This window comes from Lynx canadensis, chromosome C1 (genome assembly GCF_007474595.2).
Source record: "Lynx canadensis isolate LIC74 chromosome C1, mLynCan4.pri.v2, whole genome shotgun sequence".
NCBI classification, from domain to species: Eukaryota; Metazoa; Chordata; class Mammalia; order Carnivora; family Felidae; genus Lynx; species Lynx canadensis.
Window position 1 is genome coordinate 191,755,544 of NC_044310.1, and position 27,457 is coordinate 191,783,000.

The 27,457-nt window shown below is 43.1% G+C and overlaps 2 protein-coding genes and 1 non-coding gene across 3 annotated transcripts in view; 2 read left to right on the forward strand and 1 right to left on the reverse strand.

Annotated features, from left to right (window-relative positions):
• Positions 1 to 13,763, forward strand: part of ZDBF2 (zinc finger DBF-type containing 2) — a 154,580-nt gene extending 140,817 nt beyond the window's left edge. Inside the window, 1 exon segment of the mRNA XM_030323765.2 lies at positions 13,374 to 13,763. Coding sequence (XP_030179625.2) covers positions 13,374 to 13,763 — 390 coding nt within the window.
• TRNAE-CUC lies at positions 349 to 421 on the reverse strand. The gene has a single exon. It is a non-coding gene; the product is annotated as a tRNA-Glu (tRNA).
• A 91-nt stretch (positions 13,764 to 13,854) lies between the features above and the next one.
• Positions 13,855 to 27,457, forward strand: part of ADAM23 (ADAM metallopeptidase domain 23) — a 173,258-nt gene continuing 159,655 nt past the window's right edge. Inside the window, 2 exon segments of the mRNA XM_030326759.1 lie at positions 13,855 to 14,068; positions 15,232 to 15,449. Coding sequence (XP_030182619.1) covers positions 13,855 to 14,068; positions 15,232 to 15,449 — 432 coding nt within the window.

Here is a 27,457-nt window from a genome sequence, read left to right on the forward strand (position 1 = left end):
TTGTATTTCTGTGATGTTGGTTGTTATTCCTCCTCTTTCATTAGTGATTTTGTTTATTTGAGTCTTTCCTCTTTTTTTTTTTTTTTTGAAGTGGTCAGGCCTTTATATCTCTCCCTAAACCAGTTCAATGTGGATCACCCATGGAATGGTGTGATCTTAGGCATGCCTGGGAGTGGTATTACTCTCTTGACATTGAAGCAATCCCTAAAGGGGCTGACATCTGAGAGTGTCTGCTGATACAAGTCCCATCAGCTAGGGCAACAAACCTTTTTTGAGGGACATTCTGGGCATCACAGCTCCATGTTAATTATACTATCTTTTTGCTATTTTTTTTTAAGGTAAGCTCTGTGCTCAACATGAGGCTTGAACTCATGACCCCGAGATCGAGAGTCACATGCTCTACCAACTGAGCCACTCAGGTGTCCCTATTTTTGTTGTTTTTAATGTTTCCCTACAGTAACCAGAAAAAATAAAAAATCATTTAATTAACTTTAGTACAACAATTAAAGTGAAGATTATTTTTTTCAAAACCAGTCTCTGCAATATTCAAATACTGCATACAAAAGTAAATGTGTAAGAATGGTCATTGTTCTTTTCTTTCATTATTGTCTATTTATTAATAAGGACTAGGGGGGCCATACATATGAGTTTTTCTAAGACATTTTTGGCTTACATGTCCTCTTTTGGCTTAAATATTAACACCCGTTTCACTCTCAAAAGTTCCTTGGTTTGGAAAAAAAATTCTTTTGGTCTCCTTATTAGGATCCTCTTAGTGCTTCTCATGGCCAATGGGCATTAATTTCAACTTCTGTACAATGAGAAACGATACTGTTGAGCTTTATAACCCCATAGAGGGACCCACTCTCTTTTCCTAGTTTCAGTTTAAGAAAAGTTCTTATAAGGCAAGCATCTCCCCTCTCCTTTTCTTTTCTTTTTAATTTTTTTTAATGTTTATTTATTATTGAGAAACAGAGACAGAGCACAAGCAGGGGAGGGGCAGAGAGAAGGGGAGACACAGAATCCGAAGCAGGCTCCAGGCTCTGAGCTGTCAGCACAGAGCCGGACGTGGGGCTCAAACTCACAAACCACGAGATCATGACCTGAGCCAAAGTCAGACGCTTAACCGACTGAGCCACCCAGGCACCCCTCCCCACTCCTTTTCAACATCATACTGGATTCTAGCTAATGCAATAACACAAGAAAAGGAAATAAAAGGTATACAGATAGGAAAGGAAGAAGTAAAATCGTGTTTCTTCACAGGTGATATCATCCGTGTAGAAAATACAAAGGCATCAACAACAACAAAAGTCCTGGAACTGACTAGCAATTATAGCAAAGTTGCAGGACACAAGGTTAATATACAAAAGTTAACTGCTTTCTTATATACCAGCAATGAACAAGTGGAATTTGAAATTAAAAACACAATACCATTTATATTAGAACTCCCAAAAGTAAAATACTTAGGTATAAATCTAGCAAAATATGCAAGATCTATATGAAGAAAACTACAAGACTCTGATGAACAAAATAAAAGATATTTCATGTTTATGGATAAGAAGATTTAATATTGTCAAGATGTCAGTTCTTTCCAACTTGATCTATAGATTTAATGCAATCCCAATCAAAACCTCAGCGGTTATTTTGTGGATATTGACAAAGGTACAATCCATGAAAGAAATAATTGATAAGCTGGACTTTATTAAAATTAAAAATTTATGCTCTTCAAAAAACAATGTCAAGAGAATAAAAAGACAAGCCATAGATGGGAGAAAATATTTGCAAAAGACACATTTGAGAAAGGACTGTTATACCAAATATACAAAGAACTCTTAAAGCTCAACAATAAAAGGGGTACCTTGGTGGTTCGGTTGGCTAAGTGTCCAACTCTTGGTTTTGGCTCATATCATGATCTCATGGTTCATGAGTGTAAGCCCTGCTTTGGGCTCTGCACTGATGGCATGGAGCTTGCTTGGGATTCTTTGTCTCACTCTCTTTCTGCCCCTCCTCCTCTCTCTCTCTCTCTCTCTCTCTCAAAAATAAATAAATAAACATTAAAAAAAGCTCAACAATAGAAAAAACAACTGCATTTAAAAATGGGCCAATGACATGAACAAATATCTTGCCAAAGAACATACACAGATAGAAATAAGTGTATGAAAAGATGCTCCATGCCATATGTCATCAGGGAAATGCAAATTAAAACAACAATGATACCATTATATATCTATTAGAATGGCCAAAAATCTACAACACTGATAGCACCAAATGCTGGCAAGGATGTGGGACAACAGAAATTCTTATATATTGAGATGGGAATGCAAAATGGAACATTCACTTTGGAAGACAGTTTAGTGGTTTCATATAAAACTAATCATATTCTTACCATATGATTAGCAAGCATTCTTCTTGGTATTTACTCAAAGGAATTGAAAACTTATGTTCACACAAAAGCCTGCACACAGATGTTTATTCATAATTGATGAATAAATGATAAATAAATAATAAATAAATTGTTAAATAAATAAATAAATAAAGCACACAGCTTTATTCATAATTGCCAGAACTTCAAAGCAACCATGATGTACTTCAATAGGAAAATGACTAAATCAACAGTGGTGCTTCCAGACAATGGAATATTATACAACACTAAAAATACATGAGCTATCAAACTATGAAAAAATGTGAAGGAGCTGTAAAATTACTACTAAGTGAAAGAAGCCAGTCTGAAAAGGCTACATAATTCCAAATATATGTCATTCTGGAAAAGGCAAAAATATGGAGACGTAAAAAGTTTAGTAGTTGTCCAGAGCTGGGGGAAGAAGGGTAAATACGCAAAGCATAGAGGATATTTGGTATCTGTATGATACCAAAATGACGGATGTATGTCATGCATTTGTCCGTATCCATAGAATGTACAACAACCAAGAGTGATAGTTATGTAAACTATGGGCTTTTGGTGATAATGTGTCAGTACAGGTTCATCAGTTGTAATGAATGTACCGCTGGTAGGGGATGTGATAACGGAGGAAGCAGGGAGTATACGGGAAATTGCTGTACCTTGCCTTCAACTTTGCTGCAAACCTTAAACTGCTCTAAAAAAGTCTTAAGAAAGTTTCAAGTAAGGACTTGATTGGCCATAGTGAGTCAGTCAAATGTGCCTGGAAGATCAAACAGTGTGAGTGGTCCATCTTAGGTCAGGTACCTGATTCTAAATGAACAAACTATGGCTGGATTTGGAGAGGAACTCGGGGAGCAAGACCATGGATTATAGACCTAATCATGGGGACCTATTTCTTAGAACATTTTCAGAAGTGGGGAGATACCTGAGTAGGGGAGGTTCCCCAAGAAGGGTCCACTACAAATTAATTTAACACAATGTGTGGTGCTACTTGTTACTTGCACAAAATCTATCACTCAAATTTCAGATGCTACCCCTTCATGAACATATTTTAGGATTTGGATGGTTATGCTCACCTTATCTACCCTGGTCATGATTTTAAATTATTATTTTTTAAAGTTTATTTCTGAGAGAGAAACAGGGCATGAGCTGGAGAGAGGCAGAGAAAGAGGGAGACACAGAATCTTGAAGCAGGCTCCAGGTTCCAGGCTCCGGCTCTCAGCACAGAGCCCCACGCAAGGCTTGACTCACAAATGGTGAGATCATGACCTGAGCCAAAGTTGGTCGCTTAAGAGACTGAGCCGCCCAGGTGCCCCGTATACTGTTCATGATTTTAAAGTCTTTGAAAATATCCTGTCTCATTATTTATATTGCCAGATGGTATGGTTCTTATCTTTTTAGGTGTTTTCATCTGGCAGCAGCTTGGTCATTTAAAATGCCTTTTCCTGGATCATGTTTAATTTCTTTATAGGACTTGTATGTCATAGTTTGGTGTGTCATATTTTCTATTTGATTATCAGTATTGTTTTGCTGTCATTTTTAGATAAAGTTGTTTTATTCAGGAGGCAGTCAATTCCACAGTCTGTTTCCCACATTGGAGTTGAAAGGGTGTGTGTGTGTGCGCGCATGTGTGTGTGTGTGCGCGCATGTGTGCATGTTATTGCCAGCTGCAATTTGGATAATAAACCATGGGTGCAGTGATGTTTGAAGGTGGGATGTATAGCTATTTAGATATATAAATAGTTTAGGTTGCTCATTTCAAAACTTACTTGTTGATAATAAAATTCTTTTATTAGTTTTTTGGCCATGTCACACAGCCTCAGAAAATTTGTTTATAGTTTATCTCAGTTCACCCAAACATTTTATTACATGGAAAAACTTACTGTGTTCTGCAGGATAGGGCATTTTAGCATGCAATATACCCCTCAGATAATTTATCAGAATAGCAAGTAAAAAGTCTTAAAACTTGTCTCTGGAGAATCCTCAAGTTTCTCTTTTCCTTCTGGAGAAGTGACTTTCTGTGTCGATCATTTGTTCTCTGTCCCTCAGCCACGTCTGTATCCACGATATGAATAGTCTAATCCCATGACAAGCTAACAGAGATAATCTAGCTGGCTCAGCTTTAATTTATGTGCTGCAGTATAGGAAATGACAAAAGGTGAGCAAAAGCATATTATACGATCTAAGGAGCTCTATAAATGTTAGCTGTTCTTTTTGCCTTAGAAGAACGGAATAAAAATATATAATGACTACTGATCAAGGTTTAAGCTTTCATAGTTATGTCTTTAGAAATCTCAACACGTTAATATGTTGGCAAAATATAATATTAATACTTAATAGGGTAGATTAATAAATGTTGCTAATTATAGTGTTGATCAGATTAAACTAAATCTAATGGGTGATGATGTGGTTAATTTAAAATATAGAAAAAATTAAATTCTCTAGTAAGTGAGGTTCTTGGCCTCTCTTATGGAGTGGTACTTCAATGTAAGAAACAAATATCTGCACCATAATTGGCTTTGTTTTGGAATTATACAAATAATTGTATAGAATGGCTGCATTCAGAATTCTCTAGTAAGGAGTTAGGAACATAATTCTGAACAGTTCTGTGTCTGGATCAATATGTCGGTGGTTTTAAACAGACAAAATACAATTTTAAATTGTATTTATAGCCAAGTGCCATGATTTAAAAATATTATAGATCCTTTCAAGAGACAGTTTCAGGTATTTTGTTTTGGGGCGGTGGTCAAGTAGATTTTGCTTCTTTAGAGTCAGGCAAACATGGCTCCTGACCCAACTCTGCTTCTTAGTGGTCACATGACCGTGGACATGTCTTCACTTCCCGAAGTCGCAGTTCCCTCCTCAGCCAAACTGGGGGCAATAATAGTAGCTCCTTGGGCACCTGGGTGGGTCAGTCAGTCAAGTGACTGACTCTTGATTTCGGCTGGAGTCATGGTCTCATGGTTTGAGCCCTCATCGGGCTCTGCACCGACGTCGTGGAACCCATTTGGGATTCTCTCTCTCTCTGCCTCTCGCTCTATGTCCCACCCCTGTTTCTCTCAAATAAATAAACTTTAAAAAATGTTAAAAAAAAGTAGTTCCTTCTTAGAATTGCCTGAAATTAAATGAGGTGTCTAGATAAAGGGCTTAACTCAGTATCTGGCACACAGTAGGTGCCGTATAAACAATTCCTCTTCTCTCTCCTCCTTCTCCTTGTTATTGTTTTGTTTTTATTATTTCTTGTGTTCTTTTCTGTTTCTCACCGAATTTGGGACTATCTAAAACAGGATTTAAGAAGCTACAGTTGTCGAATTCTGAAGATATACTGAAGGTAGTACAAGAAAATTCACTTAGATGAGAAAATTATCCCTTGGAAATATCTGAGACACAAAAGACTAGAGAGGTAGGAGAACAATAGCTATTGTATTTGGACGGATTCCCTCCGAGGTTGCATGGGGCCTCCCCCACAGTACTTTTCGTTCATGTTGGACAACTTCCAGTGCTGCAATGCGCGGCTCCTTTATGCAGCCAGACTATGGGACTGGGTGTAGAGGGACTGGTCCTATTGGGACCGAGACTTCAGAGCTACAACTTTCTTTGTGTTTACAAAGCAATGCCATATGGGAGATCAGAAATGGATTACACTGTAGACTGACCAGGATTTTTGCAAGTCAATTTTTTTTTTAAACAAACCATGTACAAAGCATGATAGGAAGTACTGGAAAGCCTGGAAAAAGAAAACCTGAATCCAGTCCCAGCTCTGCCACAGATTGATGTGACCTTGAGCAACAAGCTTAAAATCTGCTCCTTTGCTTCCACGATTGTACAGTAATGACTTTGAATTCCTAGATGATCTCAAAGGTAATTTCTGACTCAAATGTTTTCTAATTCTATATTTTCTTAAGTCCTGTGGCAATTATACTAAACTGTGTTTTTTTTTTTTTTTTTTTTGTATCATTCCTGGTTCAAGGTTAACTTGTGAAAAGAGCAGACATGGGGAAAAAGACCTCAGGAACAGAACAGGACTTGAATTCAGGGTTCTAATTCCAGTTACGATATCAAGCAGCTGTATGATCTTGGGAAATCCATTGGCCCATTGCATTTAACCCTAGCTGCACATTCAGTTAATCTGGGAGGATATTAAAAACACTGATGTTGGATCCCACTCTTGAAGATTCTAAATTGTCAGGCATTGATAAGTTGTTAAAGCTCTCTAGGTAATTGGATGTGCAGCCAGGGTAGAGAATCATTGCAAAATCAGTGAGCCTTAGTGTCCTCACATCTTAAGATAGAGCTTCTAAAACATGGTAGTATTTGCTCTCTCCATGTCACAGAATTGAGGATCAAATAAAATAAAACAGATAAAACTACTTAGTGATGTGTAAATGCACAGTAATTATTAAAGCAGACGTTATTAAAGGGCTTAGCTATTGTTATTATGCAAATGTTAGGGATTATCATAGGTATATTAATTCTGTTGCTGGAGTTCTAATCTTTTCCGATAAAATTCAATTGCTGTCTCTAAAAGTAGTTGAGGTCCCCCCACCTCCCACCCAATCCTATGTGGAATTTCCTTCTGCAGAAATTCCTAGTGTTGCTCTGGGACCTGGTGAAGGCTTAATGATTATGTGTTGACTAAGATTATTCTTATTAACCACAATTCCTCTAAGCTTTGCATAGCATATATCATCACCACCAATCACTACGACATGCTGCTTTATCCCTTTGCGCTACAGCTTGTAAATGCTCTAAACTGTGGGTAAACTAGCCTAATGTGTGTGACATGGGGAAAAAAATTAAACTGTGTTTCAAATGTATCTTATTCTGTCAGGAAGTCTTAATTATCCTTCCTATAACATAATATTGCTAATATAACAATTGTTATATTGTTATAAACTTATAGTTTTTTTTTATTTTAAAAATTTTATTGGAGAGAGGAAGAGAGAGTGAGAGAGCATGCACCAGCAAGGGAGGGGCAGAGGGAGAGAAAGAATCTTAAGCAGGCCCCCCGCTCAGCACAGAGCCCAATTTGGGGGTCTGATCTTACGATCCTGGGATCATGACCTGAGCCGAAATCAAGAGTTGGATGCTCAGTCGACTGAGCCACCCAGGCACCCCCTTAGTTTTAGGTTTTAAGAGGGGTCACCTTTCTTTAGATATTTTCACACTTCGGCAGTTTGATACATTTTTGTGTGTTCAACTATTCCCCTAGAAATGTCTGTGGCCATTACAGTTTTGATAGTAAATATCTTTTCTTTTCCCAGAAAAATAATACTGTTGGAACACTGTTGGAATAAGTCACATCTTGACTTCTGGAATTGTTCCACTGTGATCTATTCTTCAGAACGAGCACAGGTATATTTAACATAGACTTGTAGACTGATTTTTCATGAACTTGAAGGTTGCCTGAGATGTTGGGTGTGGCCCTGTGTCAGGAGAACATACTTGTTGCCTCACAGCCTCTTAGGACTGAGTTTTGGGGAATGCAGGCAGATCACTGATGGCAACAGGCTCCAGGAAGGGCTGCCACTGAGCGTTACTCCATCCCCTCAGCTGTCATGGCTGTAGCATTTATTCAGCATCTGTCTGCTCAGCAGAAAAAACACCTTGGCAAAACAAAAAAAAAAGTCTGGGATCTTTCAGTAACTGTGCTTTTTTGGGAAATGGTTTCTGCCATTCCCCTCCATTGTCTAAGTTTGGGAATTATCTCTAAAACAGAGCAATGCTGCTTTCCTTAAGAATCCCTTCAAGTGATGCATGTGAATTAAGAATGAAGCAACTACACGGGGCGCTTGGGTGGCTCAGTCAGTTAAGCGTCCGACTTCGGCTCAGGTCGTGATCTCACGGTTCATGGGTTTTAGCCCCGCATCGGGGCTGTGCTGACAGCTCAGAGCCTGGAGCCCACTTCAGATTCTGTGCCTTCCTCTTTCTCTCTCTGTCCCCTCCCTGCTCACGTTCTGTCTGTCTGTCTCTCTCTGAAATAAACATTAAAAAAAAAGTTGAAAAAAGAATTAAGCAACTATATTGTTAATTAAATGGATAGTTAAATTTCAGTGAGAAGTGGCTTTGTTTGGAGTTAGAGTCATGTAGAGCATTGCATATGCTTTTCTGCTCACAAGCATAGGAGATAGTGCAGTTGATGAAAAATGTTAACCTTAAGATACATATATATATACACACATATAGTTAAAAATGGTAAGTTGACAAACTAGGCCTGTAGGCTGCATGCTTTTTACATTTTTAAAAGGGTTGTAAAAAAAAAAAAGGAATATGCGTCAGAGACCATATGGCACACAAGGCCTAAACTATTTACTATCTGGCCCTTTATAGAAACTGTTTGCTGACCCTTGAACCACGTGCAAAGCACCAATAATAGATCTCACTCCTTTTTTTTTTCACTTTCGCCAAGAAGCACACTGTCTTCTTTCTTTGGTGATATTAATTGCCACTCGCAAACTCAGTCTTCACAGCCATTCTAAAAAGAGAGGGAGAAACCTCCCTGAGCGGAATCTGTACCGGATCTGCCCCCAGCCAGCTCTCTTGACACTGAGCCCAGCCACCCTTGGCCCTTGTTTGTGCTGTTGCTGTCACTCTGCAGACCGCTCGCCGACATCATTGCCATCCACTAGTTTGCTGCATGCCTTCTTTGACCTTGGCTCTTTGGCCAAATCGTTCTTCCGTTCTAATTATACTTGCGCATCTGCTCTGTTACATCACCCTCCTTTTTTGCCAGCTTTCACCCACCAAGGCCCCTTTTCTGTGATGCCTTTATCTCCCTTCTCCCCCAGAGTCTCAGTGCGCTACAGGCAGAGGCCTTCCAAATCTAATATTTCTACCCTTACTTTTACGTGGTCTTGTCCAGGCCCAGTTTTCTCGCTGGTTATAAAGTGGGTCCAGTTCTGCCCCCTGTAAAGAGAGGACTTCTGGTGTCTTCCAGAACCAGACCAACTGAACCACTTACGTGAGCAGTACGGCTACTCTTTCTGGACACGGGTCGCACATCCCCTTATTTGCGTTCACTTGGTGTCCATATCACTCGGTTAATTTCCTTCCCAAGGATCTTCTGGTTTCCTGCCTTCACCTACGACTGCAGCAGATTTCCATGCCTGTCACTTTGACCAGGCCACTCCAATGGTCCCTGATGTCCTTGGAATGCAGCACACATATCTAACCAGAGCTATCACAGCACTCAGACTTCTCATACATCCCTTTCTACATTCTAATCCAGCTTGCTGAATGCTTCCTTCTTCTGCCTGTGATTGGCTGTCTACTCAGCACACATTTATTGAGTGCTGACTCCATTCCAGGTACTGTTGTAGGCTCTGGGCATCAGAGATGACCAGGATGCAGCCTAGTTCAGTATTTTTTTGAGAGGGGAAAGGTGACAGCACAAACATGAATATAGAGCAAAGCACCAGGTGGTGATTAACAAAGTATTCAATATCACGAGAGCACAGATAATATTTGGAACTAAACTGCATAACCATAAATATCCTAAACTATCTGATAAGAATATTTCCAAACTAACAAATTATCCACTTAAAGAATATTTAATTCTGGGTGGGGAGGGTACCTGGGTGGCTCAGTTGCTTAGGCGTCCAACTCTTGATTTCAGCTCAGGTCATGATCTCACAGTTGTGAGATCCAGCCCTGCATTGGGCTCTGTGCTGGGTACAGAGCCTGCTTAAGATTCTTTCTACCTCTCCCTTTGCCCCTCCCCCAACTCATATGCATGTGGGCGCACACGGGCTCTCTCTCCCCCCTCCCCTCAAAAAAAATTTTTTTTTGATTCAGTTTTTAACCTTCACTAAAATATATGGTTTAAGGAACAAACTTCTGGTAAGTTTTTCTGAGTGATTTACTCCTTCTGTAACTCACTATCTCATTTGCCTCCAGCCATGCCTGTAAACATTAAAGTTCTGCAAATAAATGCAGTCTTTTGATTATAGTGTAAAAGACAACTTCCTGTAAACACTCCTGCTCCTTATTAGAAACTGAAATGAGTCCTCATTCTGTTCCTTGAGTGCATGGAATGGTGGCTTAAACTGGTGGATGTTCACTTGGTCCAGGTTGACAGATAGCTTTATTTACTGGAATAGACTTTTTTTTTTGCACTTTATTATTATTTTTTAATATGAAATTTAATGTCAAATTGGTTTCCATACAACACCCAGTGCTCACACCAACAGGTGCCCTCCTCAATTCCCATCACCCACCCTCCCCACCCTCCCACCCTCCATCGACCCTCAGTTTATTCTCAGTGTTTAAGAGTCTCTTATGGTTGGGCTCCCTCCCTCTCTAACTTTTTTTTTCCTTCCCCTCCCCCATGGTCTTCTGTCAAGTTTCTCAGGATCCACATAGGAGTGAAAACATATGGTATCTGTCTTTCTCTGTATGACTTATTTCACTTAGCATAACACTCTCCAGTTCCATCCATGTCGCTACAAAAGGCCGTATTTCATTCTTTCTCATTGCCACATAGTATTCCATTGTGTATATAAACCATAATTTCTTTGTCCATTCATCAGTTGATGAACATTTAGGCTCTTTCCATCATTTGGCTATTGTTGAAAGTGCTGCTATAAACATTGGGGTACAAGTGCCCCTATGCATCAGCACTCCTGTATCCCTTGGGTCAATTCCTAGCAGTGCCATTGCTGGGTCATAGGGTAGATCTATTTTTAATTTTTTGAGGAAACTCCACACTGTTTTCCAGAGTGGCTGTACCGGTTTGCATTCCCACCAGCAGTGCAAGAGGGTGCAACAGGCTTTGAGACATTGTCACTAATTGCAGGAGAGTCCTTTCAAAGAACTGCATCTTTGCCTCTTTCATTTCCTTCTTTTTTCTCATTCCTTGTACACCTCCTTCCTCCCAAGCCCTTTTTCAAGATAATAGCATTATATCAAATATAAGTTGGGAAAACTTAGCCAGGACATGCTTGTCTTGAGACACCCTCAAGAACACTGACCTACAGGTAGGAACTACAGGGAGGAAGAAGTGTTCATCAGCTTGCTCCAGTGTGACTCCTGCTATAGTGCACCACACATTTTTGTTTATTCATTGATGACAGTTTCTGAGTGCCTTCTTGGTGCCACAAACACCATACTAGGTTCTAGGGACAATACTGAGCCAAAGGGAGCATTACTGCTGCCCTCATTTGGGGGAAACCAGCATCAGTTACAAGTTTACATTAATACATGTGTGATAATAAGTTAATATCTTAGTTATGATATAGAGAGGATGAGCTAATATTAGTGTTTAACCCCATAACAGCTCTGTGATCTCTGGTCTCTGTATTATCTGTCTGCCTTCCTCCCTCCTTCCATCTCTTTCCCCACTCCCTACGTCTTCCTTCTTTGTTAAATGGGGGTTGTTGGGGTGGAAAAATTTTCCTCTATATTTCAAAGGTTCTTCTGGCCGGTCTAAGAGTTAAACTGACACAAGACAGATTAAAGGAGAAAAATAAAATTTAATTTCATACATATGAGAACTCTACATACATGAGAGTTCTCAAAACAGAAGGGTGAACTGAGATATATACACTATCCTCGGCTGAGGAATGGGATAGGCGCTGGGGGTTCCAAAGGAGAGAAGGTCAGTGCACCTGGCAATAAGAATAAGCACGTTTGGTAATTAGATGTTTGCATTGCTGTATGGGGGTCACTCAGATAAATGTTATCCTTGGTAGTAACTCTTATTCTGAGAAAGATCCCCAATTTAAATTCTTTTAGGCAGTTAAGGGAGGGGCAGAATTTTCTCTTGAGCCCACGGGGTTTCCATTGCCTTCAGCTCTAAATAATCCACATGCCAAAGTGGCACATTTGGGGAAGCCTTTTTCTGAACCTCTTTAGGGTGGAGAATATGGCCAACAACACTAAACCCTGTCATCACTATGGTGCTTTATACTCGTATTTTTTTCTTTTAGTTTTGGAACTCTGGATCCCCCCGCAGTGGATGTTATAATCTCCATTTTAAATACTAATAATGGAGTAAGACAACATTGTTATCACTCACTGCCATTGGATGGATGAATAAAGGAAAGCTTGCTTTGTGGGGCTTTGGGGGCAGAAATATGTCACAGGCCCTAAATGGAAACAAACCATAGGATTTAGTGGCTGCTAACCTACCTAACTCAGGGACTCTGGATTTACATTTTTTTACAGCAGCAAGAGAAAAATCGCCCCCTTACTCTGAAGAAGTCAGGGCTGGATCTCAAAATCTGTGGTGTGTCCTCCCCAGTGCAAGTCCACCCATATGGCTGACAAGCGATGGATTTCCCAAAATAGCTGCCACACACTTGGTTTCTAAGTCTTCCCAGATACACCCAGTCACGCTTTCTGAACTTTTGAGCAAACACCCTTCCGGGTTCTTCAGCTTTCGGAAAAGCCCCTACGCATAGGCACAGGGGACAGAAGCCCGGGAGTGGGGGTGGGGCGGAGGGGGAGCGCCCCAGCTCTGGGGATTCCTCCTGGGGAGTCTGGCTCGCTGCGAGGCCTCCTTGCTCAGCGCGCCCACCAGCCCTCACCAGCCTGCAACGAGCAAACGTGCTTCGCAGTCCTCTTTTCACCGGCTAAGAGCCAGCTGAATGAGGAGCAGCGCTATTTTTACCTCTCCGGCCGCAATCCTTTATATTAATTTGCAGGAAGGAAATAAATAAAGGATTAAGAAGGAAATGCTTGGCCTTAGGGTCTCCCGGAGAAGGGGGTTGGAATAGGAGGGGGGAGTATTTAAGATCTGGGGTGGTGGGAGAGGCAGGTAGATTTCTCTGGTTGATTGTTTCTCCCAAATCATCTTTGTCTCTGGCCTGGAAACCGCGGTACGCTTCTTTCTTCCCCTCTGGCTAATCTCTTATTGCCAGCCACCCCCCTCTCCCGCCCCCACCTCTGAAGATGCCACCGTCACCTCTGATGCTGCCTGGGATGCTGCATCACTCTGCTGCTTTTTTTCCCCTCTCCCTTTTCCTCCACGATAAAGCATGCGCAGTGCGTCCTGTGCCAGGCAATAGCAACGGCATCCGTATCGGCATCAGCATCAGCATCAGGACCCGAAGGCGCGCTCGGGCGCGCTCTCGAGGGCGGGGCGCACGCCCGCGCCGCGCGCCCCCGCGCCGCTCGCTCTCACGCGCCGTCTCAGCATCCTCAGCCCCAGCAGCAGCCCCCGCAGTTGCTGGAGCGGCCGCGCCCGCCGCAGGGAGGGAGGAGCATCTGGGGAGGCTCCAAGTTGGCGGAGCGACTAGGACCCCCGGACTCTTCAGCGGCCGCCCGGGAGGGGCTGAGAGGCGAGCAGGGGAGGGGGCGCCGCCCAGCCCCTAGTCCCGAGCCCCGAGCCCCGGCCCCCTGCCCGCGGCGGCACCATGCGCGCTGAGCCGGCGTGACCGGCTCCGCCCGCAGCCTCCCCGCAGCCCAGCCCGGCGCTCTCGCTGGCCACACCGAGCGGCGCCCGGGAGCTATGAGCCATGAAGCCGCCCGGCAGCAGCTCCCGGCGGCCGCCCCTGGCGGGCTACAGCCTTCCCCGAGCCTCCGGCGGCCCCCGCGGCGGCCCCGCCGGCCCGGCGCCTGCCCGCGCCCTGGCCCGCGCGCCGCCCTGCCGCCTGCTCCTCGTCCTTCTCCTGCTGCCTCCACTCGCCACCTCGTCCCGGCCCCGTGCCTGGGGGGCTGCTGCACCCAGCGGTGGGTATGGCCCCGGTGCCCTTTGCATTGCCTTGCCTGCGGGGCCCTGCAGAGGAAAGCGAAGGGCACGCGGGTCCGTGCGCTCCGGACACGTCCCGGGCCCGGCCTTTCCCAGCCACCCTGCCTGCCTCTCCACCTCTTTCCCAAACCCCTGTTCATTCCAATTCACTTTTTGAAGTCCGTTTCTGTTGCATTCACTAAAAACCCATTCCAATTACTGTCGGTTCCACTGGAAGGTATTTAGTGGATGCGGGGTGCCTCAGCGATCTGTGTAACTTGGCGGAGGGGAAACCGGTGGACGGTAAATGCAGTGAGGGAGCAAGTTGCTTCTTGGGTGGAGAGCCTGAATGTGAATGCGGGAGGCTGTAATAATAATAGTGGTAATGTGTTGTTTCCTCACATCGCCTGCTGGGTTTATTCACTGCTGTTGGACTTAAGATGGGGGAGGGAAACTTCGGAGAGAGAGACCTTTAGTTTGTAATTCTCAAAATGCTTGTCATTATAAGGAACAATTAACATAATATGATATTCAATACGTCGATGATTGGAAATCAGTGGAAGCAGAAAGCTGGCCTTGGCAGGAAAATAAAAGGAATTGGAACGCTGCCAGCATCTGCTTCCCTCTATGGCAGAGAATTTTTGCTCGTCTCAAAGTTTAAAGAAAAAGGAATTGTCTGTTTTGTTTAATGAATCAATTAACAACCCGTGCCCATGAATTCAGCACTCCAGTTATCTTAGGAGCATTCTTAGCTCTCCGATGGGATACTCCTAGTCAGAGTCCCATTGAGCTTTCTGTAGACTCAAGGGATGGAGGAGAGGGTCAAAACCTCTGAGCATGTTCATTTAACGTCTTCCTTCAAGTCCATTCCACCCCCCACACCCCGACTCCCCATACTTAGAAGTGTAGATTTGAGACTGGTTAGAAATACACATAAAAAACACTAAGACAATAAATAGTACATCGTTGTATATGTCTCACTGGCCGTTAACCTATCGAGGCCATTTCATTGTTGGGATAACTTGCTTTGCTGTGTCTCTACTTCTTACCTGCTTATAAATAGAAAACTTTGTTTTTGCAATTGATGGAAAAACATTGTAGTACGTATGTATTTATTGGGCATATGTGTGTATTTGTGTATCTTTGTGCACCCCCCCCACCCCAGCTCCGCATTGGAATGAAACTGCAGAAAAAAATTTGGAAGTCCTGGCAGATGAAGACAACACATCGCAACAGAATAGCAGCAATGATACCAGTTACAGGAATGCAATGCAGAAAGAAATCACACTGCCTTCAAGACTCATATATTACATCAACCAAGACTCGGAAAGCCCTTATCATGTTCTTGACACAAAGACGAGACACCAGCAAAAACATAACAAGGTAGGCATGGGTCTGGGTATGTAAAAGTAGCTGCCACGGAGAGTTGTCTTTTGATTTGATTTGCTGCCAGAATCCGATTTCACAAATTTTGCTGCAACATTTTATTAGGAAATCAATCAATATTACGATAGAGGAGAGACTGGAGGAAGTAAACCTGGGATCTACTGGGATAGGATTGCCGTTTGTTTTTTTCTCTCTGACACTAATGTGGAATTTGAATTTCTTGTGGCTTTTTAGATCCAATAGCTGAAATGGGGTCCATGTGTCTTTAAGTTGCATTGGACACTGAAGGGTAGTTAAGTGAGTATGTTTATGGTCCTGACTTATTTCTGTGAGGCTTTTTATAAGGGTGCAGTGTTCTACACCCCATGATGAAAACTGCTTTCACTCTGCACACAGAAGATTGCTCTACGAGGCTATTTGTCTGCAGAGTTGCTATCACTTTCACGTAGAAACTGAGTGTTTAACTTTGATTTTAAATTTCTTTAATTGATCATAGTAAAAAATACTTTTTTTCTGACATATTTTCAGCAGGTAAACAATTTGGCATTTAAAAAGATTATAGCGAATATATACAAACTGTTTATGTAATATAGAGACCAGTTTGGGCCATCATAGTCCTTCAAGACTTCATCTGCATTCGTTGTGAGTCGTTGCTTTACTTTCCAGTTGGTTCAGAAAGTGACACTGATTTTTAAAAAGGCACTCAACGGAACATGAGGGGCTTAATGTCCAAAGAGTTTGAAGGATCTTTTTTCCTTGCTTACTGCTCTTTATTTGAGTTAGTAATATTTTGGGTGCCAAGCAGATTTATACAACGGGTTGGTCATCAGTGCCTGTGTTCTTTATCAGGAGCAGAGAATAGAGTTTGTATGTCAGATATTTTACTTTGGACTATACCTGTTCAATTGAGAAAAGCAGTAACTGTCTAACATCTAGTGTTTAAGAAAAGTATCTGTGGTTCATATCATTGTTTTGATTTGTTTTCTAAAACATAGGTAAGTGGTAATGGTATTTATTCCCATTTTACAAACGAGGAGTTAGAAATTTAAGGCTTTTGGGTGATTTTCCAAAGATTGTAAAATGGCTAATATAAACTTCAAGAGGCCTGAACATTTCATTTTTATTATTTTTTACAAGTCAGGTTTCTGAGAAAATGCTTCCTATTCAATACAGAATATTATTGGAGCAGCTAATTTTGTTTCACAGTATTGTGATGGGGCTGTTACCCACCTTGGCTGAGATGAACTCCGGGACTCTGTTCTCACAGCCCTATGACATCTGCTCCTATGTAACTTAATGGGTTGACTCCTGGATCCTGTCTGCCCATTTGTCTTCTTGATGGGATGAGTGGATGGTGACTTTAAGGAAGGCGAATCCAAGGCCCTTTTGAGAAGTGCATTGAGACCCATTTTCTGGCTGTCCTAATTAATGAAACCTTCTGTGGTTGGGTGGTAGGCTCTCGAACTCTGGTGCCTTTGCCTTGGGTGTTGGAGGAATAACACACACACACACACACACACACACAAGTTGCCTTAAAGTGTATTTCAAAGAATGCTCAATTCCTCCTGAGCTGAGACTTAAAAATATTTCAGAGGAATATTTTTATAACTCAAGTTTTTTTTTTTTTTTATTTTTTTTTTCAACACTTTTTATTTATTTTTGGGACAGAGAGAGACAGAGCATGAACGGGGGAGGGGCAGAGAGAGAGGGAGACACAGAATCGGAAACAGGCTCCAGGCTCCGAGCCATCAGCCCAGAGCCTGACGCGGGGCTCGAACTCACGGACCGTGAGATCGTGACCTGGCTGAAGTCGGACGCTTAACCGACTGCGCCACCCAGGCGCCCCTATAACTCAAGTTTTAAAGGCTATGACTGACGCCTATCTTCTGGTCTAATGTTATGTGGTTGCTTTTTGGGTAGGCCATGGTTTGACTCCTCTGTATCTTAATTTTTATGATAATATGGTTTGTTAAACCTTGTCCTGCCACTCACGTAGATTTCTCACCACGGAACACATACTTGCTGTTGGGGCGAGGTGGTAGGGGTTCTTTTTATCTTAGAAAAAAAATGCTTACACAGAAATTATATTTGGAAGCATTTTTCTCCTTTTCTTATTAGTTCAATTCAACACACACTGGTTGCACATTTTTCCTGTGCAAAGGAGTATGCTAAAGATTCAGAGATAAGAGATAAGGGTGCACAGATGGACAAGGCACCGTCTGACCCCCAGGAGACACTAACATGAGATAAGCAAGATTCTAAAAAGTGCCCCCTGCCGCCACAGGTATAAACAGCGTCTTGTGTCATGAAATTTCCCTTTGTGGTCTGTGATTTCCCTTTTATTTCTGTTTTTAAGCATTTCTGGAACGAGGTGACAAAAAGTGTCCCATATGTTTCCTGCTGTGTCTTAAGATAACTGACTTGCCAGTAGTAGTCATGGGAGACACTTGTCAGTTCAGCTGCTTTACAAATGTTTCAGCAAAGAGAGATTCGATAGAGTTTCATCATCCTTGCTTTTATACAAGAAGTTTTGATTTTAGTATGTGTATTATGTATCTTTTTTTCCTTTCCTGATTTCATTGCACTCAAGCACATTTTAATGAATGCCTTAGAAATGCTGAATCACTGTGCCATTCTCGTGGATCCTCAGACCGGGGGTACAGGTGGATAGGGAAGTTCCCAGAGAGGGGTGGCAAGGCAGAGTTTTACATTTATTTCACAAACATGGAGTGTTGATCAGTCCTTATTACTTTACAACTGTGAAAGTGAAAATGTTATTAACTCTTTCACAATTCACGAGTTTAAAAACAGATGATGCAAAGCACCTCTGTAATAGTAGTGTTTCTGAGAACCTTAAAGTTCTCTTTGTCAGAGATTGTTTAGGAATCTTTTTGTCTCCAGATAAGGTGATGAATAACTTATTGTCCAAACTGTGCCATTTTTGAGAGTGACAGTGGGCACGCTTAATCATCAGGCTAGGATAATAGACATAAACCGAGATGGTCAAGAGCAGATGGGGAATGTGGTCACCTTGGATTGAAATGGTTATATTCCTTGAGTTTTGGTGCTTACCCCAATTCAAGTTTCTTTATAGACAGTTTTATTTTCTGATGAATTAGTGTAAATTTTTCCTTACTAGGAAGTCAGTTTACCACTTTGTAGAAGTTTCAGGGTCTGAAATGGAAAAAATTTAGTTTTGCTTTGTTACCAAGACTTACCTTTTTTTATTTTTTAATGTTTATTTTTGAGAGAGAGAGAGAGAGAGAGAGAGAGAGAGCGAGCTAGCGTGCGCAAGTCGGGGAGGGGCAGAGAGAGTGGGGGTGCAGAAGATCTGAAGCCGGCTCTGTGCTGATAGCAGAGAGCCTGATGTGGGGCTTGAACTCGCAAACTGCAAGATCATGACCAGAGCCACAGTTGGTCACTTAACTGACTGAGCCGCCCAGGTGCCCCAAGACATTTACAAGCAAAAATGGATGATTACTAAACGCAAGCATTTTATGAACCACTAATGCAATATATTAATTAAATGGACATACACTTAAAAAGAGGGAGAAACAATTTGGATTCATTCATTCACTCATTCATTCATTCATTCATTCATTCTGAGATAATCCTATGAGATCTGTTCCTAAGAAAGTTAATGAGCCTGTAGAAGAGGAAAAATAAATTTCCCTCTACCCTTCTAAGTTCTGGGCTGAGCCACACCTTGCAATAAAAGACAGCTTAACAGGAGGAAAACAAACAAGTTTTATAACATGTGTACCTCCTGTATGCATGGGGGAGACCCAGGAAAACTGAGTAACTCTTCAGAATTGCCCAAGTCACTACCTTAGATAATATCTTCAGCTAAAGACAAAAGAAGATGTTGGGGGTGGGTGGGTGGGGGTCCAGTTGTGGGAAGCTATCAGGAAAAACACAGTAAGTGGTGAGAGAAGACTCTGCTTTCTCCATTGATGAGAGTTTCTAGATGCTTAGAATCATTGTCTTCCTGAGAGAGAGAGAGAGAGAGAGAGAGAGAGACCCTTACAAATGGAGAGTTCTTATAAAATGGAAACCACTCTTACAGAAGGGTAACTTGTGCTCTGGTTTTCAGAACTTCTCCTGTGTCTGCTGTTTCTTAGAAATAATCAGACTAAAATAGTTCTTATGTCAAAGAAGTATATTTAGGATGGTGTATTCTTTCCCTTTTAGACCTTTTCGCGGAACTTTCCTTTAGTCACAAATTACTTACCCTGTATCCTGCTCCCTTGGGATTCTTTTCTCTTCCTGTTGGGAAGGGATGGAAGAGGTACACTATGCATAGCACAGAGTCTAGGGAAAAGAAATGTCACCTCCTTTGACTTTAGTTGGCCTGCACACAGCTCAATCTTTTGTTACCTTCCCTATTGTGGGGAGCCAGAGCTGGTGTGTGGAATTAAGAATATGCAGAATGAGGGGGCACAAGCCACCCACACAGGGGTTGACAGGTAGGTCTCCGAGCACCTGAGCAGTCCTCCGTCCCAAGTCACGATGAGCAGGACATAGACAGCAGAGCAGCAAGCACCTGTTACTTATGAGGCATTTGGGGCTGAGGTCACTAAGTTTTCAAGGGCTTAACTTCTAAATGCTAATTCTATTTTATTTTTTATTGTTAAATGTTTATTTATTTATTTATTTTGAGAGAAAGAGCATGAGCAGGGGAGGGGCAGAGAGGGGGAGACACCATCCCAAGCAGGCTCTGTGCTGACAGCACAGAGCCTGATGCAGGGCTCAATCCCATGAACTGTGAGATCATGATCTGGGCCGAAGTCCGCAGTTGGACATTTAACCTACTGAGACACCCAGGTGCCCCCTAAGTGGTTATTTTAAAAGGTGCTCTGGGAAAACCAAAGTGGGAACTGAGAGTGGGAATCCTGAACTCAAGTTCTTATCTAAATGTCCAGACTCTGGGTGTGAGCAGGGTTATATCAGGCTATAAAATGCTTAGGCAGCAGCTCAGAAACAACAACAAAAAAGTTGTTTTTCTCATCACAATTGACCCTGTGCTGCTTAGGAATTAATCTTTAGGAAAAATTTTAGGCACTGCCAGGATGGTGGAGATATTAAAAGGCACGGGCAGAGTTTTGGTCACGTAACCCATGAACATTTGAACAAAGCAAAATGTCAGTAGACACGTGACAGTTTGAAATCCTGTCCATAACCATTCCCTTCTCTTGTTGAGATCCAGCCAAGAAAATAAAGCCCTTGAATAAGGTTAAGGTATTTGTTTGGTAAAACGCTTGGGTGAGGTTATGAAATACTTGTACCTGTTGGGCCATCTTTTGTAAGTTTCCCAGAATTTGTCCAGAATTACTAATACACATGCAGCAGGTGATTCCGTTTACAGCGCGTATACCTCCTTCCTCGGCCAATAAGTAATCTGAAGCTAAACGGTTATACAAAACCACCTCTGCTAAAGAATCATGTTGTTGTTGCGTTAACAACGAAGTTTTGGTGGGGCGCCTGGGTGGCTCAGTCGCTTAAGCATCCGACTTTGGCTCAGGTCACGGTCTCACGGTGCATGGGTTCGAGCCCCGCATCGGGCTCTGTGCTGACAGCTCAGAGCCTGGAACCTGCTTTGGATTCTGTGTCTCCCTCTCTCCCTCTGGCCCCTCCCCTGCCCTCACTCTGTCTCTGTCTCTCTCAAAGATAAATAAATAAACATTAAAAAAAAAACTTCTTTAAAAAGACTCGGGTTTGGTGTAACAGCCCAATGTATTCAGCCGGAGTTGCTGGCCGATGGGTGTGTGCCTTAATAATTTGCTTTTGGGTGCCTGATACAGCAGTGCCTTGTCCAGTCCCTATGAGAGATAGTAGCAGGCCTGCACCTGATGTAATGGGGATGAACCCTGCACACTGTTGATGTGAGGGAGGCAGGAAGACAGACTGAGGGTTCTGCTTAGTGGTTTGTGAGGGTAGTCCTGGGGAGACCATAGTACACGTATATAGACAGACAGGATTTCCCAGGGGCCAGCAGGGATGCAGATGTATTGGAGGTTGAGGGAAGAACCAAGACCATGGGGACTGTGCTCCTTGGGACAAAGTGCAGGTCGCATTCATCCGTGTGGTGTCGGTGCCTGGGGCAGATATGGAGGATTGTAAAGGGCACATGTGGACAGACTCCTGCAGGTGCCACATGCTGTCTCGCAAAGTGTCCTGCATGGGAGCAGTTGAGCACCACGGAGAGCTGCGGGCAAGCTGCAGGGACCGGTTGAGTGCCTTCTGTTGGGCAAATGGGGGCCGAGTCAATAAATCAGCTGAGTAGAAACTTGGGAAATAGCCTTTGCTGAGCTCGGTAACATGCCCAGCAGTTACAGCAGCCCCCCCCCCCCCCACAATGAGCTTGATTTCTGTCCATTGTGTAAATATATTAAGACTATATTGGAGGGCTTGAACAGGAGCTCTGAGTAGTGGCTGTGTGGGAGGGTCCCCCCAGGGGGGTGTGGAGAGGTGACCCTGTAACTGTGGTCCTTCCAGCGGGTGTAGAAGGGGATGCTGCGGTGGTGGCAGGATCTGCAGTCAGGAAGGGGTCCTCTCGATGGAAGTTAAATTCGCTGAGCCCCAGGAGGATGCATAATGTGGGCCAATCTAATGGGTGTGGGGAAGGCAGGCAACCGAGTGAAGTGTTTAAAAGGGCTCCCATAAGGTTGTGAGATGGACGCATACCTTGGCCTTCCCAAACTCATAGGCACAGCAGAGAGCAGCTCGGCAGCCAGAGTGCCACCCCACACCTGAGCAGCCAGCATTGTGGTAAGCAAGAGGTTCTGGGGTAAACACGTTGTTAACTGCAAAATACCCCCCAAGGGGGTCATCACTAGGGAGTTTAGATAAACAGGTGTTCAGTTCCTCAACCCCAAGTCTGCTGTGTCTTTTCTGGGTGTCATCTCTGCCATAGTGGAAGGTTGCAGAGGCGGTGTTTGGGATGAGGTTGTGTCCCATGACGTTGTGGGCTTGGGTGTTGTCATCTCCAGCGTTGCCACCGGTGGAGGGAACCATCCCAGAGAGAGGGGTGGCTCTCTCAGGTAGTTACCCAGGAGGGGAACTGAGGGATCAAGGGGTCTAATAAGGGGTCTAATCAAGGTCTAATAATCTTGGGGTGCCCAGATTAAGGTTTGCTCGAACCATCAGGAGCATTTACTAGTATCACAAATTCTCAGTAAATCTGAGGGGTCGTTGGGTGCACCTTGTAAATAATTAGGCAGTACCCTTCTCCAAGGAGGTCTCCATCCATAAGTAGTAAGGGTTGGAGGCACATGTGTAGCTTGGTTTAAAGAAAACTTAGTTATATGGTCCCAACAATTTAATGTTTGGCTCTCTATTACCAGAGATGAGTCTGAACTACATAAGCCTATCAGCCAATTAGGGTTGAAATTAGGGCAATGTAATGGCCAGTACCCAGAGGTCAGGATATCTGTGAACATGTAAGCAGGGCTGGTGGCCTTTAAGCTAACATCCATACCTGGTGGCTTTTGGGTGCCACACCTCTAAGGGCTGACTTCCAACACGTGCTGTCCTTCCATGCTGGGATGCAATTGTGAGTGAGTGCTTTATGGTCCGGCGACTTTGTAGTGTTGCTTCTCCGGGCTGAGGAGAAGCCCTATGACCTGGAGGGCACTCAAGGCCCAGAGTAAGGCCAGCAGCAGTGAGCGTCTGTATTTTATAGTTTTGCACCTCCCCACTGACTGCCCCATGTGAAGATTTATTAAGGGGTTGTTGTGGGTCAACAGTTCATTGGTAGCCTCCTCCAAAGCGGGGAAGGGCCAAGTGGTGTAATCGTATCGCCATGCTGTCATCTCATGCTGGTGTCAACCAGCCTGAGTGCCTCTCCCGCCCCCTCCCCTTTTTAGAGTTCCACGCCATCCCTTTAGTGGGTCTTGGTGCAATTATTTCCACCTCCTTTGGGGAGGTATGGTTAGGAGAAAGCAGCCCTCCACTAAAGCCACCATACCTTGGAATTTCAGGCGGAATTTGCATGTCAAGCAGGTAAGTGTGCTCCAACAGCAGCACAGTGGGTCGATGTTCTTATGGGCCAGGACTAACTACGACCAGGGGGTCATAGCCCCCTTGACCCTGATTGGGTTGCCAAGGAATTTTGGAAGGTGAGATGATCAACATTTTAAGTCTGTGACGGGACTCAGAACTGTTGGGAAAAATGTAGGTGATACTGTCCTGTAAGACGAAGGCATCAAATTCCCCCACGATCACAGTCATAGGCAGCATGGCCTGGTGAGCCCAGTTGGTATGATGATCATGCTGGCCGTATGGCCTAGAGTTTAAAGTGGTAAGTGCCCTGGCAGCCAGAAAGTCCATTTAGGAGTCCAATTACTAACCTGTAACTTAAGGGGCAACTTGGGAGATGAAAGTACCACTGGATACCCTGTAGGAGAGCCCAGTGCGGTGTTATATGGGCAATAAAATGAGATCCTTGATCTGTGTCAGTGATGTCTGGAGGGCCAAATGGGGACAAGATGTACTTAGAAAAGAAAGAGATTACCTGCCACCTCTACAGGGAGGTGTAGCAAGCAGTAGGCCAGTAGAACTCTCCATATGTTAATTGTCAAGTGGATAGTGCCTGCTGACAGAGGGAATGGCCCTATGAAATTAACCCTCAGAGGCGAAGAGAGTGGTCCCCTTCCAGAACTGCAGCATGACAGGGCAGTGTGCAGTCTTTGGTTTAGGAGCATAATTTGCAATTCAGAACAAGCAGAATGCCCTCTGGTGGGCCCAGGTCATTGTGGCAGCAGCTCCCCCATGACCTGAAGAGATAAGGGACCCTTTGGCCAGGGAATAAGGAGCATGGAAGTGGTGACTAAGAAAGGTCAGAATGGTGGAGCCAACGATTGATGCATGTGTGTGGGGGGGGGCGGGCAGGGAGAGGGGCTGTAGTTTGGTGATGGCGGGTGGAGCAGGTGGAGCCGGTGGACTCACTGGTAAAGAGTTGGTGGCTGAGCTCCAACTGGTAGTGACCTAGCCAGGGCATCCACCTTTCAGTTAAAGACAACCCCTGGAGTGATAGCCTTTGAATGTGCTGAAACGTGGGTAACCTTAATTATGACTAGTGCCTGGCCAATGTCCCTTCAAATTGGGGCACCCCCAATGGGATGGCCTTGAATGGGAAAATTGTCCTGCTGCCATTGGCCTGATCAAAACTCTAGTCCATTAGCAACCTCCCATGAGTCAGTAAAAATATGGACAAGAGGCTTGTCATGGGCAATGGCACTCTGCACAGCCATTTGTACTGCTATAAGCTCAGCGAGCTGAGTTGACCTGACTGGCCATCTTTGGTAAGTGTGGTGCTGCTGGCAGGATAGTATGTTGTCGTTCTCCAGAAAGCCCCACTGGGTACAGTGGTGGTGCTGCCATTGGGGAAATACACAGACTCCCCTTCTCATTCCATCAGCTCTTCCCTGGGGTTATCCCAGGTCACCAGGAACTAAGGCAATGAACACACTGTCCATCAGTTCTTCAAGGGGACCGAGAGGACTGAGGAATGGGGAAGTCACATCCTCCTGTAATTTGGAAAGACCTGTCACATCAGGTTTAATCTTTTTATGAAGGAACCATTCCCGTTTTAGCAGAGAGGCATTTATAGCTGTGTGAGCCTCCATTGGGAGGCATCCCTTGTCCATGTCATAATGGTAATGTGGGTATAAAGGACAATAGGCTCCATTCCCACAAAAGCCTCTGTTTCTTTCCTTTGTTTTTTAATTTAATTTTTTAAAATTTACATCCAAATTAGTTAGCATATAGTGCAACAATGATTTCAGGAATAGATTCCTTAATGCCCCTTACCCATTTAGCCCATCCCCCTTCCCACAACCCCTCCCATAACCCTCTGTTTCTTCCCCATATTTAAAAGTCTCTTAATGTTTTGTCCCCCTCCCTGTTTTTATATTATTTTTCCTCCCTTCCCTTATGTTCATCTGTTTTGTCTCTTAAAGTCCTCATATGAGTGAAGTCATATGATTTTTGTCTTTCTCTGACTAATTTCACTTAGCATAACACCCTCCAGTTCCATCCATGTAGTTGCAAATGGCAAGATTGTATTCTTTTTGATTGCCGAGTAATACTCCATTGTGTATATACATACCACATCTTCTTTATCCATTCATCCATCAATGGACATTTGGGCTCTTTCCATACTTTGGCTATTGTTGATAGTGCTGCTGTAAACATTGGGGTGCATGTGTCCCTTTGAAACAACACACCTATATCCCTTGGATAAATACCTAGTAGTGCAATTTCTGGGTCATAGGGTAGTTCTATTTTTAGTTTTTTGAGGAACCTCCATACTGTTTTCCAGAGTGGCTGCACCAGCTTGCATTCCCACCAACAATGCAAAAGAGAGCCTTTTTTTCCTCATCCTCATCAACATCTGTTGTTGCCTGAGTTGTTAATGTTAGCCATTCTGACAGGTGTTAGGTGGTATCTCATTATGGTTTGATTTGTATTTCCCTGATGGTGAGTGAGGTTGAGCATTTTTTCATGTGTTGGTTGGCCATCTGGATGTCTTCTTTGGGAAGTGTCTATTCATGTCTTTTGCCCATTTCTTCACTGTATTTTTTTTTTTTTGGGTGTTGAGTTTGATAAGTTCTTTCCAGATTTTGGATACTAACCCTTTATCTGATATGTCATTTGCAAATATCTTCTCCCATTCTGTCGGTTGCCTTTTAGTTTTGCTGATTGTTTCCTTTGCTGTGCAGAAGCTTTTTATTTTGATGGGGTCCCAACAGTTCATTTTTGCTTTTGTTTCCCTTACCTCCAGAGACGTGTTGAATAAGAAGTTGCTCAGCCAAGATCAAAGAGGTTTTTGCCTGCTTTCTCCTCGAGGATTTTGATGGCTTCTTGTCTTACATTTAGGTCTTTCATCCATTTTGAGTTTATTTTTGTGTATGGTGTAAGAAAGTAGTCCAGGTTCATTCTTCTGCATGTTGCTGTCCAGTTTTCCCAGCACCACTTGGTGAAGAGACCGTCTTGATTCCATTGGATATTCTTTCCTGCTTTGTCAAAGATTAGTTGGCCCTACGTTTGTGTGTCCATTTCTGGGTTCTCTATTCTGTTCCATTGATCTAGCGTCTGTTTTTGTGCCAGTGCCATACTGTCTTGATGATTACAGCTTTGTAGTATAGCTTGACATCCGGGATTGTGATGCCTCCTGCTTTATTTTTCTTTTTCAAGATTTCTTTGGTTATTCAGGGTCTTTTCTGGTTCCATACAAATTTTAGGATTGTTTGTTCTAGCTCTATGAAGAATACTCATGTTATCTTGATAGGAATTGCATGGAATATATAGATTGCTTTGGGTAGTATTGACATTTTAACAATATTTGTTCTTCCTATCTAGGAGCATGGAATCTTTTTCCATTTTTTGTGTGTGTCTTCTTCGATTTATTTCATAAGCTTTCTATAGTTTACAGTGTATAGATTTTTCACCTCTTTGGTTAGATTTATTCCTAGGTATTTTATGGTTTTTGGTACAATTGTAAATGGGATTGATTCCTTGATTTCTCTTTCTGTTGCTTCATTGTTGGTGAATAGGAATGCAACCGATTTCTGTGCATTAATTTTATAACCTGCAACTTTGCTGAATTCATGAATCCGTTCTAGCAGTTTTTTGGTGGAATATTTTGGGTTTTCCATATAGAGTATCATGTCATCTGCGAAGAGTGAAAGTTTGACCTCCTCCTGGCTGATTTGGATGCCTTTTATTTCTTTGTGTTGTCTGATTGCTGAGGCTAAGATTCCAATACTATGTTGAATAACAGTGGTGAGATTGGACATCCCTGTCTTGTTCCTGATCTTAGGGGGAAAGCTCACAGTTTTTCCCATTGAAGGTGATATTAGTGTTGGGTTGTTCATATATGGCTTTTATGATCTCGAGGTATGATCCCTCTATCCCTACTTTCTTGAGGGTTTTTATCAAGAAAGGATGCTGTATTTTGTCAAATGCTTTCTCTGCATCTATTGAGAGGATCATATGGTTCTTGT